Source organism: Sitophilus oryzae, unplaced genomic scaffold (assembly GCF_002938485.1).
Source record: "Sitophilus oryzae breed Bouriz unplaced genomic scaffold, Soryzae_2.0 scaffold_1620_pilon_pilon, whole genome shotgun sequence".
In the NCBI taxonomy this organism is placed as follows: domain Eukaryota; kingdom Metazoa; phylum Arthropoda; class Insecta; order Coleoptera; family Curculionidae; genus Sitophilus; species Sitophilus oryzae.
In genome coordinates, this window is record NW_022146304.1 from 4,296,145 (window position 1) to 4,314,840 (window position 18,696).

General features: G+C 28.9%; 3 protein-coding genes across 4 annotated transcripts; 2 read left to right on the forward strand and 1 right to left on the reverse strand.

The window, feature by feature from the left end:
* Window positions 1-3,839: 3,839 nt before the first annotated feature.
* On the forward strand, window positions 3,840-11,979 carry LOC115880161 (nucleolar protein 14 homolog). Its single transcript, XM_030897294.1, has 4 exons — window positions 3,840-6,004; window positions 7,284-7,777; window positions 11,615-11,770; window positions 11,832-11,979. The coding sequence occupies exons 1-4, from the start codon at window positions 3,980-3,982 to the stop codon at window positions 11,929-11,931; spliced, it is 2,775 nt and encodes a 924-aa protein (XP_030753154.1). The 5' UTR covers window positions 3,840-3,979; the 3' UTR covers window positions 11,932-11,979.
* A 1,814-nt stretch (window positions 11,980-13,793) lies between these two features.
* On the forward strand, window positions 13,794-15,501 carry LOC115880162 (E3 ubiquitin-protein ligase MARCH5-like). Of its 2 annotated transcripts, none has more exons than XM_030897296.1 (4): window positions 13,794-13,874; window positions 13,932-14,137; window positions 14,262-14,695; window positions 14,749-15,501. In XM_030897296.1, the coding sequence occupies exons 2-4, from the start codon at window positions 13,964-13,966 to the stop codon at window positions 15,077-15,079; spliced, it is 939 nt and encodes a 312-aa protein (XP_030753156.1). In that variant the 5' UTR covers window positions 13,794-13,874; window positions 13,932-13,963; the 3' UTR covers window positions 15,080-15,501. The 2 variants fall into 2 exon arrangements, with proteins under 2 accessions (XP_030753156.1, XP_030753155.1); XM_030897295.1 differs by having other exon boundaries at window positions 13,818-13,866; window positions 14,749-15,185.
* A 109-nt stretch (window positions 15,502-15,610) lies between these two features.
* Window positions 15,611-16,784, reverse strand: LOC115880163 (2-aminoethanethiol dioxygenase). The gene has a single exon (XM_030897297.1). The coding sequence runs from the start codon at window positions 16,609-16,611 to the stop codon at window positions 15,868-15,870; it is 744 nt and encodes a 247-aa protein (XP_030753157.1). The 5' UTR covers window positions 16,612-16,784; the 3' UTR covers window positions 15,611-15,867.
* Window positions 16,785-18,696: the final 1,912 nt, after the last annotated feature.

Sequence of the window (18,696 nt, forward strand, 5' to 3'; positions counted from 1 at the left end):
ACAGGGTGTAGAAGTTTCATTTTTACTAAAACTATCAGACACCAATTTTCATCCAAATATTTGAGGATACTATTCATAAATTATTTGGAAAAAATCGAAATAAAAATGTTAATCTTCTACACCCTGTACCTCCGAAATGAAGCATTTTAAGTTTATACAAACTTTTTTGCTTTTTTTTCTGTGCAGAATATGCTGCCGAAGTTTCCGGAATACAATTCGGACCACCCTGTATAATCGGTATTAACTACATGCAATTTAAGTTCAATATAATGCTATAATCTATAATACCGTATGATCGAAAAAAAACGGCGTCCAGTTGGCTGGGAAATGAACATCAATGACATTTCCCATATAAATTTACATATAAAATGACAGCGATCTTCATTCCATAGCCATCGCTGACGCCGTTTTTTCTCGATCATACGGTATAATATATTATATAATTTTAATTGCTTACTTTTGTTATTAAACTGACTGAACTAGTATAAATAATATCTCGAGTTATTCATTACATAAAAAAAAAGCTTAGTTCATGGTGCAATAAATGATAATAGAGAAAATATAGTCTGGATTATAAAATCATATTGTGCAACCTGTATTTTTTGTATATACAGTGTACAGAGTACTTTTTCGGGTAATATTACGGACAAAACTAAAAAAATTTCACCGAGTATTGAGCTCTTAATTATTGATATCAATTTAGCTTCTAAAGCAGATCATGGCTACTTTGATTCCTATTTGAGCAACAGGGTATTTTTGAAAATTTGTCAATTGCAAAAAGTGTTTGAATCTAAGTTTTGGTATAGAATTTTCAATAGAATTCAGTAGCGTATGTTTATTTTTTCTGAATAGCCCAATTTTGAACTTATGACACAAACTTACTTTTTTTAATGAGACACCCTGTATACTGTTTAACAAATCAGTTTGGAATTAAACTAGCCAACATCATCAGAAGATGATTAAAACAATTATTCTATATAGTTATCTGTAATGATGATGATGATGAAAAGCGCTGATCATGCGTCCCAAGTTTAAAATATAAGTGTTTTAATGTGCGGTGGCATTCGTGGTAGATTTATGCAACATTCTTCTTCATTATTTTCAATAAAATGTAATGCGAATAAATTGTTTATTTATTTTTATTTTTATTTTAAAAAACAATTAAAGTTAAAAGAACTAAAGTGAAACTCATCTAATGGATCTATAGGGACTATATCTAAATCAGAGATATGGAAGTGGGAGAATGAGCTTCGACGAGTGCGCATCCAAATTTTTGTCGACGGCAAGATGGCAGACATCTTCCAGGTCTCGCTGTCACTTCCCCTCTTTAATTGACATCTGTTTGTTTTGTTTTTTTTTTTCGTTCGTGTTGTTATCTAGTTAAAATTTATTATTATCTCAATCAGAGTCTCAATTATTCTAAACACTAATTCAAAAAGGCTTATTGTATATTGTCATAGTCATTCTAAGAAAGCTAATACGCCGGGAAAAATGATTAGTTTTCATGTGTAAGTTTATACAACATAATCGTGTTTACAGATGATCCAAAACTGTTTATTTTTAGTTTTCCTAAAGGCGATTTGTAAAAATCGTGATTGTAATTGGGATTGGTCAAAAATAAGTGTATGATGTGGCCATTTAAAGAGGATGTTTTTATTATGTGTGGAGGAAGAAGATACTTGGAATCAATGTTCATGGTTCTGTAAAACAGTGCACTCTTATAGTGTCCATGAAAGCACAAGTTCAAGTGTACCAGAAATATGTCAAATAAGATTGGTCTTTACTTGACAAGAAGATTATTTGGAGGAAAAGAAAACATAAGATAGGGTATTTTAATCGAACAGCGAAAATTTAACATTTTTATTGTAAAGTTTGTTGTAGGTAGTTGTAGTTTTGTGCTAAATATTTCTAACATTAGCAGCAGCAGTGTTCAGAGTGTCAAGAGGAGGAGAATTCAGTTAATTAGATTTATGCACAGTTACAGGTATGAAGGCTTTTTCAAACATAGTATGAAGTTCTATAGTCAACATTTTTAGTATTCCTACAACTGTAAAAACAAGGAACATTGAACTGAAAAAATGGCAAGATTTATATAGGAAGAAAGGGTATTATGCCAATAAGAAAATTAAATCTGTAGGCAGAAGTTTCTTATTTAAAAACTGTTATGGGGCATATATTAATTTGTATCTGTGCCACAAATCACTGTGAAAAATCATATAATATTCATAATTGTTAACGAGATGATATTTAAAGAGTATTAAAAATGAGACTATTAGTCATGAAACTTACAATGTGACTTTGTTTCAATATTACACTTTTATTCTTGTAAAATCTATGATGAAGTTCAAAAGCATTTTGCAATGGCCTTAAATTGTGAGCCAGGATTTATAGCAAAGGTATTTGATGCAATGAAACTTAATCGGTACCTTCCAGTATGTATTTTAGTAAGGGGATTGTCAATCCCATGTTTTTAAATAGATAAAAAACAGGCCAAAGTTGACAATATTACAGTTGAGAAGAAACTATTTTATCTTAAAAATTTCTTAAAATTCTGAGATCATATAATCTAATTTTCTTAATAATAAATTAGGTATATGTATGTTGTACATACAGAATTTTGTTATGGACAAATAAGGATCGACAAGCTTCTTTTGTGCAAAAAATAAATGATTTTTTCTAGTATTACGACAAACCATAATGAGTTTTACATACTTACCGGTAACAGTTTTTTTTATAATAAAATATTTAGGAATAATTTGGGTTGTTTATCAATATATTAATGACTTGAATTTTGACAAATTGAATTTGTATTAAAATAATTTTACGAAATATAAAATTGATGTTCTATTACAAGATTGAGTTTTTATTGTCCACAAAAGCCAGGATAAATACTAATAATAATACCCTTAATAAAATCAATGATGTTTATGTATTATGAAAATATTTGTCAGAGAACATATTATGTAACAGTTTTTGAAACACAATTTGAAGGGACGAATAAAAAAAATAAAGCAAAAACATATTTTTTCTAGGTTTATATTAAAAATACAAGGTAGGTAATCATCAAAAATAATTATGAACTAAATGTTTTTTATGAATATACAACTTGAACAAAAAATTGTTTAGAACAATTTTTACCAAATTTGCAAAAAATTTAAATTGAAACGCGTAATTCAGTACAAGTAAACATGAAATATTGTAAATACTTATTTAATATCATTTCGAGTGTTTAACGACGAAAAGGTCATCTGTCCGTAGCGTCTTTTGTCAGAATATTCGTATATTTAGTGTATTATATACCAATATTGTACGCAGTTTTGAAACTGATAATTAAATAAATCATATTAATGTTAACTAACCATAATAAATGATAGAATTTCACTAAATTTAAATTGCCTCCCGTATAGTTGAAAACAGCAAATTGATATTTGATTACTTATAGATTACCACCTATATTCAAAATGACAGGAAGACCTGGAATATGGCGCCCAACTTGATTAGACCTTCTGCGCATGTTGACGCATATTCTCTATCCCTTCTATTTCTCTGATCTAAATGAACTGTATTTATTAAATGTAATTTCTTTAAATATATTAATACGCCCTTCTAAAAAAGAAGGGTGTGTAGAAAATAAATCATATTTATTAATTATCCCTGGTATTTCAAAATAAGTAGTTATGCAACTAAAAATACATAAAATGTTAAAATAATCATATAAATTATAAACTTTCCTTCCTAGATCATATATTTCGTTCTCTGCTAGTTATGCTAGTTACATGGCCACGTGTCTTTTCCATGCTTTTTAAACATTTATAAAAAGATGACAAAAAGAACCTAACCAAAGAAAACTAACCTGTAAAATGTCAGTGAAAGATGTCGTGTTTTGGTTTGTTTGGTTTTCTTTATAATTTTTAATAATTACTATATAAAAACTTAAGATATCAATAATTTTAATGTACTTTATATATAAGACATAAAAATGGTGAAAGTGAAAAATCATAAACGGGTCTCGGTGGAGCAGATACAGAAAAAGAGACAAAATCAAAATGCCAAGAAAACTTTAAACCCTTTCGAAGTCCACATAAATAAAGAGAAAATGCGAGTTTTAGGTAAAAAGGCAGCTAATCAAAGAGGTGTGCCGGGAATCTCCAGAGCGAAAGCTATTCAAAAACGAAAACATACATTATTGCCTGAATTTAACTTGCAGCATAAATCGAATAGATTTTTAGACAAACGAATCGGAGAAAAATCGAAAATGTCCAATGAAGAAAAAGTAGCGGCTAGATTTGCAGCATTTAAAGCAAAATCTCATAACAGAAAGAGTATTTTTAACTTATCAGAGGAAATTTTAAGTCATAGAGATCACACATTAAGTGAAATAGAAAAATTTGAAAATCTGCATTCAGATGATGAAGAAAGTGATAATGAAAATAATACTGGAAAACTGGATTCTGATTTTGTAGAAGAAGCTCATTTTGGCAATGGAATGTTAACAAACACTGGCAGAGAGGGCGTAAAAACACATAAACAACTTATAGAACAACTAATTGAAGAATCGAAGAAACGTAAAGCTGAACAGCAAAAGGTTAAAGAAGCTACATTAGAATTAACTGAAAAGTTGGACAATGAGTGGAAGGATCTAGTTCAATTAGTTAGCAAAAATACTAAAAAAGCAGAAGAGAAAGATCAAGAAAAGTCTAAAGTTGATGACTATGATAAATTTATGAGAGAACTAAGATTTGAAGCTAGGGGAACAGTGTCGGATCGATTAAAAACGGAAGGGGAAATTGCACAAGAAGAGAAAGAAAAACTGGAAAAGCTAGAACAAGAAAGAATTAATAGAATGAAAGGCACTATAGAAGATAATAATACAAAGACAAACCATAGAAGTGCTGATGATCTCGATGATAATTTTCTTATTGAATCTGATGTGGAAGATAACACATTATCATACAGTACAAGTGGACAAGCTAATGTTGAAATACAAGCTGAAATAAATGGGAAAATTGTTGGAGAAGATCCAAGTGAGAATACAGAAAATGAATCGAATTCTGAATCAGATGATGAAGAAGGAAATGAAGAATCAGAAGACGAATCGAGTTCAGATGATTCTCTAACTGATTTAAAGGAGAAGGATGACAGTAGTGATAACAGTGAGTCAGAAGAAGATAATTCTAAAAAAATTGAAACTAAAAACAACAAAAAGAAAAACAAAATTGAAATTGAAAATACTGAATATAAAAAAATTAAAGTTGATTTAAAAGATACTGTAACTATCATTGATTCTGATGAGAAGGCATGTCCTAAGAAGAATCGAAAAGAAAAGGAAAAGAATAAAAGACCTTCAGATTTGGTATCCAGTGGTAATATATGTAAGAAATTAAAATCTGATATTACCTCAGAACACGTTAACAAAGACATTTTAGAATCAGAGACAAATGAATTAGAGAAAGTGGGTAATGAGCTTCCTTTTACATTTAAGCTTCCAGAATCTTATGAAAATCTTATGGAAACATTTAAGGATAAGTCACATACCCAACAAAAAATTATATTGGAAAGAATGATTAAGTGCAACCACCCCAGCTTAGCGCAAGGGAATAAAGAAAACTTGGGTGTTTTATTCGATTATCTTTTACAATACTTGAACGATCTTTTCTCAGAGATTGAAAATACTAAAGACTTAAAAGAAAACTTTCAATTATTCAAGTCTCTTATGCCTCACATTTACGATTTGGCTCAACTGAATCCCGAGAATACCCACAATTCTGTTCTAGAAGTAATCAAGGAGAAACATCAAGAGTACAGAAAGAAAAAGAAAAGATATCCAGGCATTGAAGTACTGATATTTCTGAAATTAGTGAGCTTGCTGTTTTCAACATCAGATTTTAGACATCAAATTGTAACTCCCTGCTTTGTTTTCATAGAACAAATGTTGAAAAATTGTTCAATCAAAACTGCAGGAGATATTTCATATGGATTGTTTTTGTGTACTTTGATTTTGGAGGTAAGTTAACTAAGTAGTATACACAGGGTGAAAAAGTGTTCTGAAAAAGCTCTATATCAGTCTGCTGGTTTGAGATTTTTACTTAATATTTTTATTATAAAATATACAGGCAATAATTTTAATTTAATAGACACATTCAAATATACAAATTCAAATATCTTCTACATATATAAAACGCTAATGTTTATCTGTGTCGTCTCTACTGAAGTAACGACTTGCTCTAGAAAGTTGCTTTTTTTACTAAAAGATAGCTAATTGGCTGTTCTAAAAACTGTCGTCGTCGGATTTTTTGTTTTTCATTTAATTAAACAAAAAATAAAAAGTATTTTTTTTTTCCTGATGTCGTGGCGGATGCGCCAGGTTTCAACTAGTATTTTATAAAGTTTTATATTTTTAAAATTAATGCTATACCGGGTCCATCTCAAAAGTGGCTCACCCCTATAAAATTTTTATTTTTTTCTCAGATAAAAAAATGAGAATTACTATGTTAGTATATGACATAAATTAGGATTGATTGACGTATTCAATTGTTTTTGGTCACTTCCTGTTTCACCGAAAATTACTAGAAATTTTCATTTTTAAATGACACCCTCGGTATTTTTTTACTTTATTCAATAGAGAATGACCCTGACGTTTTTCGCATATGGTTTATTTGAAATTGTAACATAACGACAATTTCACTCGAAATACCAAGTGTGTGGTACCAAATTATTTGTAAAAAATGCTTCTTCTAAATATACTAATGAGCCACCCTTCTTCCATTTGGAAAGATTAAGATATGATTAAAAATACAATTTGGGCATCTTTTAACCAGCTAGGACAAGACACAAAAAACATTAGACGATTAAAACAGATTTTTCCAAAGCTTCTTCATTAATAAAAAATAGTGTCACACAGCCATGGCATTCTAGATTGGAATTTAAAATACCATTTTTTTTAATTGAAAATATCAAAAGTTGACATATGATATGTCACTCTATTCAGAGTGTCATTTTCTATTGACGAAAGTAAAAATATACCGAGGGTGCAATTTAAAAATCAAAAGTTGTAGTCATTTCCGATGAAACAGGAAGTAATCAAAAACAATTATTGAATACCTCAATCAATCCTAATTTATGTCATATACTAACATACCAAAACTCGCATTTTTATCTGAAAAAATGAAAAAGTTATAGGGGTGAGCCACTTTTGAGACGCACCCGGTATAAATATATAAATGTTTTAATCAATTTAAAAATGAATTATGTATAATAAAATATTAATTATGTTTTTTTTGTAGTATACTTCATTGTCTAACAGATATCTTCCAGTCACTATTAATTTCCTGTCAGGCATTTTGCACATGGCAATACCAAAAACTGGAGTCAAAATAATAAAGGCACCGCCTCCATTTAAATCTTTATGCAGTGACTTAGTGTTAACAAAGAAAAAGTTAAAGTTCCACCCAAAAGACAAAATACACATAAGCAGTTTGATTCTACAAGATATTGAAGTTGAATTTAAGATTTCAGCATTACATTTGTCTTTGAAGCTACTAAGAGAATTTAAAGATGTATTTAAAAGTTATTCTAGTAACGTTGAGATTTTTGACAATGTAGAAAAATATATCAATCAGATTCCTTGGCATTTATACCCTGATGAAGTTAAATCTGAACACAAAGAATTCTATGATAGTTTGAATCAGCTGAAATCAGAAAGGAAACTTCAATATTTAATTATGGAGGAGAAGAAACCAAAAGCCTTAAGGTTGTATGAACCTAAAATCGAGACAGTGTAAGTTAATTCACTTATTATTTTATTATATCTTCTTTTTTAACTTTACATTTTCTATTTTTTATTAAACTTATTATATAGGGTCCGGCAATAGTGCGTCGGGCATCTGTAGCTCTTAGAATAAAAAACTTGCGAATTTTGTTCAAGTGCAAACCTAAAGTATTTAGGAAAATATTTTAACTTCTTCATGGTGGCTCAAAAAAGTGTGAGTGAATCGGGCTGATTTTTTTTAAATTGAACATTCCGTATATTATTGCATTTTTGGCTTCCTTTCAGATCGCTTTACATAGTCCTAAGATATGGGTAAATATGTTTCTACCGTTTCAGAGATAAATAAATAAAAAATATATTTTTTCAATCTTTTAAAAAAAAAATATTAAAAATACAAGAACAGTCCTGATATCAAAACTATATTAGGTATTTATTTTAGAGTACTATTTTTACTTAGTTTGCTATAATTTGCGTAATCTTAAATCATACAGAATGTTCAAAATTCTACGCCAAACTTTCTAAAATATAAAACAATTTTTCTTGGTTTTTTTTTAATGGATCACCATGTATATTATTTTTTAATAGATGGAGAATTAAAAAATGAACCTTTATTGTATTTAGAGTATTTCAAAATTTTTAATGGTTTGACAGATATTCGCGGTTTTATATTTCAAATGGCATTTTCCACAGTAAATTTTTATCAAAGCCACCCAATGATTTTTCTCTTGTATTATAACGCGAGTATCAGCGAAACTGTTAAAAAATTTGAAATACTCTCTCTTAAATATAAAAAATGTTTATTTTTTAATTCTCCATCTAATAAAAAAATAATATACAGGATAATCCGTTAACAAAAACGAAGAAAAATTATTTTATATTTTACAAGCGTGTACCCGCGACTTTGTTCGCGTCGAATTAATCACTTGTAATGGTGATGATACAGCAAAGCAAGAATTTCCATTAACATACAAACTGAATAAAATGTTCTCACATTTATGTCAGCATAGCATGAGAAAAAACAATATGGCGATATTATTATATAACTTGGTAATATTTGAGGGGTACTTTCATCTCGTTGGAATTTGACTTTCAAAAAATCCGTTTGCCAAAAATAAGCTTTTTACGTCAAGCAGTTTAAGCAGAATCGTGGTTAATCAATTAGGTACCCAACTTTTTGGAACACCCTGTATGATTTAAAAAAAAACAAAATATGTAAAAAAACAAAGTAAATTATGCGTGTCCAAGCGTTTTCCCGAAAGACTAACCGTTTTTTAAATAACAAATATTGTAATATTTGAGGGGCGTTTTTACACTCTTGGAATTTGAGATTCGAGAAACCACTCCTTATCGAACCTCTACACCCCACAGTCAATCCGTTTGCCAAAAATCAGCTTTAAAAATCAAGCAGTTTAAGCAGAATCGTGATTACTCAATGGTTATATTTTATGAAACACCCTTTATAAATTTTTAAAAAATCTTAATATATGTAAAACTACAAAATAAAATATACGTGTTTAAGAGTTTTCCGAAAAAATATTCTAATATTTGAGTGGTGGTTTCACCCCTTAAAAATTCGAGTTTCGAAAAATCCCTTCTTATCGAACCTCTACACCCTAAAGTCAATCCGTTTTCCAAAAATCAGCTTTTTACGTCAAGCGCTTTAAGCAGGATCGTGATTAATCAATGACCAGATTTTTCAAAACACCCTGTATAAATTTTTAAAAAATCTTAGAATATGTAAAAAAACAAAATAAAATATACGTGTTTAAGCGTTTTTTCGAAAACTTGACCGTTTTTTAAATAAAAAACATTGTAATATTTGAGGGGTGGTTTTGCCCCCTTGGAACTGGAATTTCAAAAATCCCTTCTAATCGAACCTCTACACCCTAGAATCAACCTGTATGCCAAAACTGAGCTTCTTACGTTGAGTGGTTTGAGCAGGATCGTGATTAATCAGTGAGTCAGTCACTTAAGGATTTTATATATTAGTATTGATAAAGTTTGATGTAGAATTTTGAACACCCTGTATGATTTAAGATTACGATATTTATAGCAAAGTATAGACCATCTAAAGTAAATACCTGATATAGTTTTGATTTCAGGACTGTTCTTGTATTTGTAATAATTTTTTTTAAGAAAAGCTGAGAAATATATTTACTCATATCTTCGGATTATGTAAAGTGATCTGAAGGGAACTCAAAAATACAATAATATACAGGGTGTTCTATTTAAAAAAAACTATTCCGATCCACTCACGCTTTTTTAAGCCACCCTGTAGATGTTAAAACATTTTCTTGAAGTACATGCTTTAGGTCTGCACTAAAACAAAATTCACCAGTTTTTTATTCCAAGAACTACAGATGCTCGACGCACTTTTGCCGGACCCTGTATGTATAGTCTATTATACAGGGTGGTACAAATTGTATTCGGGAAACATCGGCAGCCCAGTCTGCAAATGAAAATAAGTAAAAAGTCTGTATAAATGTATGTTCTAAAATGCTTTCTTTAGGAGATACAGGGTGTAGAAGTTTCATTTTCTTTTCTTTTTTTCCACATAATTTCTAAACTATAGTCTATATTTGGATGAAAATTGGTGTCTGGGTGTTTTTTGACATGAGAAATTTAATTTAAATGTCAATATGACTCCTACTTATAGGGGGCGCCACCTACATATTTTTATCTGTTTTGAAGAGTAATAACTTTTCGTCCGTACCTGCATAAAACAACTGCGTGAAAAAAATATACATTTCTGTCGTCTTTTGCGTAAAAATCGCTACGAATAGTTAACAGTTCTCAAGATATTTGGAATATAAATAATTATCAAGATACAATATGGTAATAATTGTCAAAAAATAAACATATGTTGACTAGATACTTATTTGATTTATTAATTAATCATAAATTTTTCTAGAAAAAAAATATGATGAAATAGTTTCTGTTGAATATTCAATATAATTTGGACCACCACTGTATAAGATTTGCCCAACAAGACAGATAAAATTTCGACAGACAACATCCAAAAATTGACAGAAAATTCTATTTACTTGTGTATTAAAATGACACGCAACTAACATACTCATAAACAATATGAATATAAGTAATTATTAATGTATATGTCACAGGCAGATCGAATAACTAGGCATTTTGCAAAAAGACTAGGCATATTAGAAAACGCCGGCGTGAAACAAAAGAAGGATATTTTACTTAAAAGAAGGATTTATTTAAAATGCCTAATGAAAAAATTATCCAACTAAATTTATCCAACAACATTTCTTGAATTTCTCTTGAAAAATTAGGAAGTAATGGCACAAAAAGTGATAACTTTTTTAAATAGAGTATGATTAAGGACGATTATTATAAAGATATAAATTCATTTTGTTCTTTAAGAAAGCAAAGTTTCACAAATAAGCAGCTCTATACACAGAATCGAATTACAGAGAATAATAATTAAATGAGATATTAATATTAAGGTTTTAATATATTTTGTATTTAAAATTATGTTACTTATAATTATTATAATTCATCAAATAGGGTTCAAGTTAAGTTCACAATAAAATTTTGACATAAATTATTGTTTTTGTATAAGAAAATTTATTATTTATTTATCAAAGCGTAAATTATTCAATATGCTTATGCTCATAATTGACTACACTTTGATTATTTTTTGATCTGCCTGGCCTCGATTTGGAATTTTGTAAAATGACTGAAAACAGGCAGTCTTTATGCAGAAATGAACAGAAAATATCGTCATTGTTTAATATACCTAATTCTAATTAGGCTTTTTGTAAAAAATCGTTCCTTTGTTTAAAAAGCCGGATATATTTTTATATATTTATTTTCATATAGGTATGATGGAAAGCGGCACAAAGTACAATCAAGAGAAAAAGCTGAGAGGGATAAACTACATCAAAAACTTAAGAAGGAAACGAAAGGAGCTATGAGGGAAATTAGAAGGGACAAAGCTTTCTTGGGTAGAATTAAGCTGAACCAACGGATACAAAGGTATTTTATTTTTTTAATTCGCCACAAATACATTTTAATAATACTTGTTTTATTTGTTTAGCGACCTGGAGAGAAAACAAAAAGTCAACAGAATATTTGCAGAAGCGGCAACGCAACAGTCTGAACTTAACACTTTGGATAGAAAAAATAAGAAAAAGTAGATATAAAAAATATATATTATATTTGTTTTTAATAAAAATTTTATTTAAGAATTAACATTATTGATTCCTAATATAGTCCAGTAAATGAAGGTTTTTTTCGTGTCCTTATTTACTGGATTAATAATTTAATAAGCATTATGCAATATTCTTGGTGAAAGAAAACACATCTGAATCCAGTCAACATTAGAAGACCCAACTTCACAAAGATTTTCTTCCGGCATTAAAACAGATTTTTGGAAAATTGCATTTTTATAAACTGTTTTCTGCTTCCACAAACTGTAATATTTCTGTGTTAAAAATAATTCTCTGTGAAGAGATTTAATTTTTTCCTGAAAAAATTGTTCGTTTTTCTTAATTCCACCTAAAACCATTACTTGAAGACCTTCTTCAATCAAGCTATCCTTATAAAATTGTTTTGCTTCAACAAGTTTTTTCTTAAATTCTTCATAATATAGCCAATTAAATCTGATTTTATTGAAGGATGTTTTTAATAACATATTTTTATAGAAAATAACAGCTTTATGATACAAAAGTTTCCTATTTTTTCGATATTCTGTGTAATATTGCATTTGTAACATCGAATTTTGCAATATATTTCGTTTATGGAAACCATAAGCCTGGATTTTTTGGTAATTTCTGTTGCTCTTATAAGTCGTATATAAACGCCATTTTTTGAAACTATATTTAAGCTTGTTATAATTAACAATATTTATTATCTGTTCAATTCTGTTGTTTTCTTGTATTCGTTTTTGAATTTGTAATTGAATAATCGTTTTCCATTTAACAAGCGTAGTTTTCTGTAACTTCGTGTTGAAATATTTTTCTATGAATTTATATTTCAAAAGTTTTGTTCTTCTGTTTTCTGTATAAAGTCTCCATTTTTTAAAACATCTTTTTAGAATATTTAAATTTTTTTCAGTCATTTTACTTTTAATGTATTTCATTCTTTTATTGTGCTCTCTCACCATTCTAAAGCAATTTGAAATCAGATTATGCTTGAAATTAGCTTCAGCTATAAGAAAGTTATGCTTCATTTTCTTTTTTTCTTTTAGATAAATTAACCACTTATTAAAGGTTCTTTTAAGAAGTTTATTTAAATAAAATTTTGCAATTTCTTTGTATTTTAGTTTTTTAAATAATCGATACGTTTTATAAGAAAGTAATTTATTAAAACATTTCCGAGTCAACTTCATTTCGTAATCTTTTCGGGCTTTTACTATAGAACGGTTATTTTTTCGCAATAAAAATATCCAAGCTCTCCATTGATAAAAATATGTGCGTAACATTTGAGGATAGTTCTTGAATTTAAAAAAGTTCCAAGAAAACTGAAGCTGTTCTTTCTCATATAATTTACATTTTATTTTGAATATCCATTTTTTGAAAAATATGTTTTTGATCATTCCATCACAAATCTTTTGATAGTGTACTACAGCGATCTCTCGTTTTATTAGATATTGCATTCTACTTTGATGGTATATCTTCCATATTTTAAAGTATTTTTGTTTGGTGTATAAATTGTAGTGAATATCTGCCTTTAGGATATGTTTCCATTCAATAGTCTCCTCGTACCAGTACGATACCCATTTGGAAAAGTATTGTTGCAACAGTTTTTCCAGATAAAATTTCTCAGCTTGCGATGGTAATATTTTGCAAACCGTTTTGCGGTAAAAGCTGTAACCATATTTTCTGCAAATAATTTTTTGTCGTATCAGTTCAATTTTTCGTTTATGTAAATATTTTGGAATATTAATTTTTCTTAAACTTTTCTTCTTCAACATTATTTTTTGTCAAACTGACAAGGACCATTTGAATTAAGGCGCGAAATTTATAAATTAATTTTTATGTTGTCGAACATGCAAAGTTGACAATGTTGACATTGAAAAAATTATTTCAAATCACAGTTTCAAATTGACATTTGACTTTGTTGCAGAAAAGGTAAATAGGTAAAAGTTTTATTTTAACAAAAAATTATAAAAAACGTCATCATGGTTTTAATTTAGAGCTAAATTTTTGTTATGAAAAACGATCTATAATGAGTTCGGACAATGGGCAAGGCAGTCAAAATTCATCCCAAGATGAACATAAACCAATTCCAGTTAACAGTAAGGAATCTGGAAGATACTGTTGGGTATGCTTTGCTTCAGAGGAAGAGGACATGGAGGCTGCTTGGGTTCAGCCCTGCAATTGCAGAGGAACCACCAAATGGGTATAAAAATATTTTGCTGTTCAAAAATGTCATAATATATACGGACAGGAATATTTATAAATTGCACTTTAAACTATTCAAATATGGAATCTTTTCATATATTAACATATCTACATTATTTTAGGTTCATCAGACTTGTCTTCAGAGATGGGTAGATGAAAAACAGAAGGGTGGTAACATGACTAAAGTATCATGTCCACAATGCCAGACAGAATATATTATTGTTTTTCCAAACATGGGAACTCTGGTGTTATTCTTAGATACTGTAGATAGTTTTATATATAAGGGTTGCCCCTTTATGGCTGCAGGAATTGTTGTGGGAGCAGTATATTGGTGTGCAGTAACATACGGTGCCATCACAGTGATGCAGGTTATCGGGCAAAAGGAGGGTTTAGCTATTATGGAACAAGCTGATCCATTAATTTTATTGATTGGCTTACCTGCGATACCAGTTGCTTTACTTTTAGGGAAAATGATACGCTGGGAGGATGCTTTATTAAGCTTTCTTAGAAAAAATCTCACTAAAATACCTATTATCAGAAACTTTTCACCATTTGGGTAAGATTGTTTGGGTCTCTTGTTTAATCTATATTATTGAATTATTCTTTTAGAATTACTGCAACAACGAATATACGTCCTGAATCAAATACAGAAAATGATCTTCCGCCTTTAACTAGTCCTGTGTCAGCAACAAGAGTACTGTGTGGTGCTCTGCTAATGCCGACAATATCAATGTTTCTTGGAAAATGTTTGTTTGACTCTGTGAAATCAAATTTTCACCGTACTATATTAGGAGGTCTAGCCTTTATAGCTATTAAGGGATGTTTAAAAATATACCACAAGCAACAAAATTATATCAGGCAATGTCAAAGAAAGATCCTAGACTATACTGAATCAAATATATCAACATACATAAGGAATAATAGACGCAATGAAGAATGATTGTTTAGAAACACTGCCCATTAAAGCACATATTTTAAAAGTAACATTAAAATATTAATTGACCCAGGTGTGTTTTTATTGTGGAAAATGCAGGCCTAAATAATTGAAAAATTAAATTGAAATTTTGTATTTGTTGAAGATATATTAGGTTTCACTAAAGCTTCACTTTTAAGGACTAACATTGTGATTCTAGTTTTAAAATTATTTTATATTAAATATACACATGCATCTCAAATGTGTTTTAAAGGTATTTGAAATATTGCTGGTAAAATTTATTCGATATTGTATCATATGTAATGTGGTATATGCATATTTACTTATTTCAGGTATTTTTATAGGCTAGATTTTCGTTTTTTGACAGGTGAAGATTGTTAAAAAGGATTTTGATATTTTAAGTTGGTCAAATAAAGTTATATATTTTTTATTTGTTTTTTAATTGTAGATAAAAAGATTTAAAAATGAGGTAACAAAATTAATGGTTTATTCAATTTATTATTGAGCAAATACAGTGTGAGCTTTATAATAAAAAAATATAAAATAAAATTAATTTGGCAAGAATATTTTCACCCTAAGCTTTGGTCGTACATAAAATAATACCTAAACAGCTGATAACATAAACCAATTAAGAAACAACATAACATAAAAAATATAATCTAAGTAATTTTACTTAATTGACTAATAATAAATAACTCTATTAACATAAAAACAATTATTTACACAAGAGAAAAGTCACCAACAAATAAAATGAAGACTGTTTAGGCAAGAAACTTAAGCATTTATTAGTAACATTAAGAAACATTTAATTCAAATAAATCTGGTCCGGTATATGGGTACGAATCAGTCCAATACCAGCTTGGTGATCTGATTTCTTGTAAACGAAATATATTAGGAGCAACTTGGCTTAATCTAGTGTAATAGGAACAATGTCGAGAAGCACACTCCTCTAAAGGATAGTCATAGGGTGGAGCTAAAATATCTAGAAATGCTGCTGGCTCATCTAAACTTTGAATTTCATGCAGATTTTTGAAATCTGGTTCTAAAGTACATGTAGGACTACTTGTATCTGCTACTGTAATGTCACCGAGTTCTGCTGTAACAATCCCGTATTTGGACTTGTGTCTCAACAATACTGGAGGAGTTTCACCTTGAAAGCTCTTCTCGTCAATTTCTTTAGTCTTTTCAGTGTCTATTGAATAGCTGACTATTTTTACTCGACCGGCAATAACCTTAATTAAACCATGCATCTGTGGATGATTGTGAAGGGGTAATTTACCATTCGGCTTTAATATAAATATCCCCATCGATACTTGGTCATCTTCATACACTCCAATACAACTTACGGGTGCCTTGTCAGGGTTGTTCCATAGATCCGGGTTCAAAAAATGTGACGGCAAATTAACATGCTCTGCTGTTGTCTTATCCAACAATGCTATTAAATTTTGTAAATTTGTTGCAAAGGTCTCGGGTTTGGCTTTTTTCGAAGTAAAAGTAACTATAGCTTGCTTTAAAACGTTAAATATATGGCTAGACATTTTCCATGAATTGTTTTACTATAAAATCAGGTATTTTACTAATTTAATGTTAGAAATATTCTCATAATTTTAACCAGAAAGTAAACGTTCTAGTTTTCTAGTTCACAAATTCACTACTGTTTTTCGACTGTTTTTGATTGTTTTCTTTTCATGAAACGTCAAAACTTGACAAATATTTAAATAAGATAAGGCAATGCCTTCTATTAAAAGATCAGCCTCCGGGCGAGATTTATGACGTCACGCTAGTTAGATATAACGGATTAATAAATATGTTGTAGAATACATGGAAAACATAATTATTCCTCAGATTTTTGGTTTGTATTTTAAAAATGATATAGTTTAAATGAAATATACATAATATACAGTTAATAACTACAACATATATACCTATTTATAGTAATAAATACTTTGGCAAATAAACTATGAACCATACATATGCAGCAAATGTTTTACAATGTACAAATAATGTATAGGTACATAAGATAATGGGTAAAATGTAAATATATTTTAAATTTTGGGGTTTGAAAATCGATCTAATTTAACAAAAACATTGAATATCTACTAATAGTGATGTATTATTATTTGCATTCACAAAATTTATATGTATATTTTGCAAGTATCAATGTTCGAAAAATTATATTTACAAATAATACAATATTATCTAAAAAAAGGCGTCAGCGATGGCTATGAAATGAAGATCGCTGGCATTTTATATGTTAAATTATTCTAAAATTTTTGATTTTCTTGGGATTTTTAGGTTCGGGAAAAACGCTGATTAAGTTTTCATTTGGGTTTTCATTATTTTTATTTGGTTTAAAAAAAAACGTTTCGGCTAACTATAGCCTTCACAGTGTTGTGTCATATGAGAAAAATAGTGTCGAATATAATCCAAAAAATTACATATACAATATAATTCACACCTCATAATGTTTACTGCAATTAATAAACTAATATAAACTTATCAAAAGATGACCACATATTTTTTAAAATTATTATTCTTAACACTAAAATTATCTACATTGACTATGGAGTACGCAGTAAACATTATGTGCGTGGTGTGCATATTTTATATGCAATTTTTTGGATTATATTCGACACTATTTTTTTCATATGACACAACAATGATGGAGGCTATAATGTTAGCCGAACCGTTTTTTTTAAACCAAATAAAAATAATGAAAAACCAAATGAAAAATCAATCAGCGTTTTTCCCGAACCTAAATTCAAGAAAATCAAAAAAAATTTAGAATATTTAGAATCAAGGTTCAAGAATATCAAATTTTCCAAGATTGTAAAATTCTAGTTAATTATTTTATGTGTACAGTTATTTAGGGAATGTCATCGATGTTCATTTCCAAGCCAACTAGACGCCGATTTTTTCGATGATACGGTATAATTCTTACGTAAAATGTAAATAACATTAGACCAATTAAAACAAAGAAATATGAATTTCTTAGTATTTTTAGTAACACCTTTATTCTTAAAACTTAATTTTGTATTATGCAAATATACCAATTTTATTGTTATTTTATTCATATTGTATTCAGCCATCACTTAAATATTTGATATTAATTTGGTATTATAAATAATCAATACTATTCATTAAAAATTACTGAACAAATATATGTTATGCTTAACATACATTATATATTATCAAACAAAACACATTCTTCTTTTAAACTGTATCAGTCTTGTCTTTACAAAAATCTTTTTAAAATTTAAACTCAAAATAATAATCTTTTTCATGATCTCTAATACACATATTCTTTATTTTTCCCTAGATCATAATACCTACTTACGTGTTTGAATCTATCGAAGCTGAACCAGCAACACTTGGAGTGGAGATTCCACAATATGAATAAAATAAACATAATTGTCCAGTTTTCATTAATACCATCATGGGAGAATATTATTTTTAAATTTATTAAAGATATTTTCAATAAAATTCTCTTGATTTATAACTCGTACCCACTTTTCTTGCTCTTCCGGACACTTTAGGCTGCCTAGTATAATAACTATCCTTAGTAACCATCCTTTCCACCAGGAACACAACAAAGATGAGGCATAGCACCAATAACACACTCC